Source organism: Procambarus clarkii, chromosome 34 (genome assembly GCF_040958095.1).
Source record: "Procambarus clarkii isolate CNS0578487 chromosome 34, FALCON_Pclarkii_2.0, whole genome shotgun sequence".
Taxonomy (NCBI): Eukaryota; Metazoa; Arthropoda; class Malacostraca; order Decapoda; family Cambaridae; genus Procambarus; species Procambarus clarkii.
The window spans coordinates 19,618,220-19,621,035 of NC_091183.1; the positions used below are offsets into that span (position 1 = coordinate 19,618,220).

The following is a 2,816-nucleotide window of genomic DNA, read 5'->3' on the forward strand; positions in this document are numbered from 1 at the left end:
ATCTCACAGAGGGAGTGACAGCGTGAATCCACCGGATGGAGAGACAGAGGTCTTAAGGTAATGTGTGTGATCTCTTAGGTTTTGTTCCATGTCCAAATTTCTTAACTTTTGGCCAGTGTTAGAGTAGGATTTATAAGTGGTGATTAGCATAATTTTGGTCTCAATAAACTCATGTTAAATTTCCCGTCTGTGTCAATTGTTGAATCCTCTTAGCCTTTTGGATATAATGGCTGACAACCGTCCCATAATTAATGACAGTCAAAGAAAGTACTCTCCAAGTCAAGCAATGTTTCTTGCCTCGTTGCTTGATATAGTCTCAATGGTGAAGGCAGATGGTGGCAGCGTTATTTAGTCCTGTGTAGCATTTCCTTGCTGGCAGTGTACCTTTTGGTTCCAGTGTAACCATCATATGTCAGCTCATATTACAGTGTTCAATAACAGTGTTACCAAGTGGAACTGATAGGAAGTGTTACTCAGGATAGGTAGTAGTGTTTACATTATTAGTTAATATACATTATAGTGGTGTTACAAGTCATTGAAGTTAGAATATCTTGTGCTCTCAAGCTGTGAACAACTAACTGATATACGCTCTGTCTATCAGGTGGATGTTTCTCAGCTAGCGCTTTATTCTCAGCACCTGCTTATTTCATTTGTCTTTATTTTATGTTTAGAGTAACGTCACCCTTGTTCTTAATTGTTATGTTATATTTTTTACTTATTTGCACTGTACATAGCCAAGGAATTGTTTTTGTTTTAAATTTGCTTTCAGTTAAATTAAAGTTTCTATGTTCATACTATGTGTTTTGCGTGTCTTCCCTTACTTTACCACAGACAACAGCCAAGCAGTCAATCTTTTTTTTTCTTTAATGTGATAGGCATTGACACCAGCCATTAGGAGGACTGCCGAACATCTACACTCGTTCATTTTTCCGTCACAAAGGTCATAGTCACTTTTCTCCTTAGCATTTCTAGTTTCATTCAGTCGCTTTGCCACTAACGCTTCCCTGTGAATCACGCAGTGAATTGCGATACAGTTTGGTGAGACCGCTTGGATTTTCTCTACAACGCCATTGATTGCACCGACAATAACTTTTGCACCATCAGTAGTAACAGACTTTCATTTTGACCAGTCTTCAATAATGAAATCATGAAGTTTCTGAAAAATGTTGTGTGCTGTTGTTTCTACGCCCAGTTGGAGGCAGCACAATTACTGTTCAACAATGGTTTTCTCTTCTAAGTCTGGAAACCGACAGTAAACAATCAGCTGAGTTTCTCTTGCAATGTCTGTGGTTTCATCCAGTTGAATGCCAAACGAAGCGGCTAGACGCAATTTTTTAACAAGCTGTTCCTTCAGGTCATCTGCTAACATCACAGACCGACGACGTATTGTTGTATCAGACAACGGAATCTGCTTCACTTTCTTCACTGCATCTTTCCCTCCATGTATAAGGTCAGCTGCTACTTCAAGACACGGCAGTACTACATTTTCAAGTTCAGTGAATGACTTTTTTTTCTGAAGACTAATGTGTGTCATCTTAAGAGAAGCAAGAGTAAGTGATTTCATGTCAGAGGGCTTAACTTGACTTTTAAAAGTCGACTGTTGCTTCAAGTATGCTTCCAAAGTTGCCTCAAAAAATTGTTTTGATTTATTTTGGTGTTCACGGTGCTTCTTCTTTAAATGCCGTGCAAGTTTTGAAGGAACAACATTTTCATTAGTGTACGTGGCATTACAAAACAAGCACTTGCCTGGTGGGAAGGGATTTGAAGCTTCGTGTACTGGCCGGAAGAATCCAAATAAAATGTGCTCATCATTCCACCGTTTTCGTCGCTTTTTATGTGATGAAGATGCATCCTTTTTGGAAGCCTCCTTTTCCTCTTTGAAGTCTGTGATGCAGCTCCATCTGGATTTGAAACATCATCCTTTCTTGTTGCGTCAACTACTGTACCACCTGCAACAGGTTTTGCAGGCTCAGGAATGCCATCGATCTATATGAAGTACTTGTAAATTGACATGACCTGCAAAAGTTGAGCAATAATGTTGAAATCTGGAAAATAAATATGGATGAGTTAGCTTTTTTGCTATAATAATGCATATTAATTCAAATATAAAATCTGAAACCAAACTAATCAAAATGGGAACGACACAGTACTAAGACAAAATATCTAATCAGAATTAATGTTGAAATAATAATTGATATAAATATAATTTTGAAATATAATAACCAAACCAATTAGTTCCCCTAAGACTGTATTAAAGGCAAGTTGTAATAATAATAATAATAATAATAATAATAATAATAATAATAATAATAATAATAATAATAAGTATTACAAACAGGAGTCACAAGACGTGCAGGCTCACTGTCCAACGTGAAGTGAACAAGTGCAGTTACACTGCAGTAATAACTGATATACCAGTCACCACTCCGTGAGTCTACAGTTGATAGTGTTGCCAATTCAGCCATTTGAGAGCGGGAAGTCAGCTACTTGATTCGTGACAACCAATGGCGAGACAGTCCCTCGCGTGGTTATACTATCGGGGTCTTGCGAGTAGGCGAGGTGGCAACATCGATGTTAGAATAGGTAAATATGTATTTGTAGTATGTATTTTAAGAAATAGAGAGAGAGAGAGAGAGAGAGAGAGAGAGAGAGAGAGAGAGAGAGAGAGAGAGAGAGAGAGAGAGAGAGAGAGAGAGAGAGAGAGAGAGAGAGAGAGAGAGAGAGAGAGAGAGAGAGAGAGAGAGAGAGAGAGAGAGAGAGTGTGTGTGTGTGTGTGTGTGTGTGTGAGTGAGTGAGTGAGTGAGTGAGTGAGTGAG

General features: G+C 38.6%; 1 protein-coding gene across 1 annotated transcript; it reads right to left on the bottom strand.

Annotated features, from left to right (window-relative positions):
- Positions 1-1,207: 1,207 nt before the first annotated feature.
- Positions 1,208-2,465, bottom strand: LOC138371022 (SCAN domain-containing protein 3-like). Its single transcript, XM_069335662.1, has 2 exons — positions 2,363-2,465; positions 1,208-1,884 (listed from the first exon to the last, which is right to left on the bottom strand). Exons 1-2 carry the CDS (start codon positions 2,463-2,465, stop codon positions 1,208-1,210), a joined length of 780 nt encoding a protein of 259 aa, XP_069191763.1.
- Between the last annotated feature and the right edge of the window lie 351 nt (positions 2,466-2,816).

Excerpts from the sequence above, each read along its gene's own strand:
- LOC138371022 (XM_069335662.1), bottom strand. The coding sequence starts at position 2,465 with ATGGCTGAATTGGCAACACTATCAACTGTAGACTCACGGAGTGGTGAC. Across the intron at positions 1,885-2,362 it reads TGTTCACTTCACGTTGGACA|ACTTCAAAGAGGAAAAGGAG; the intron begins GTGAGCCTGCAC and ends GCTGCATCACAG.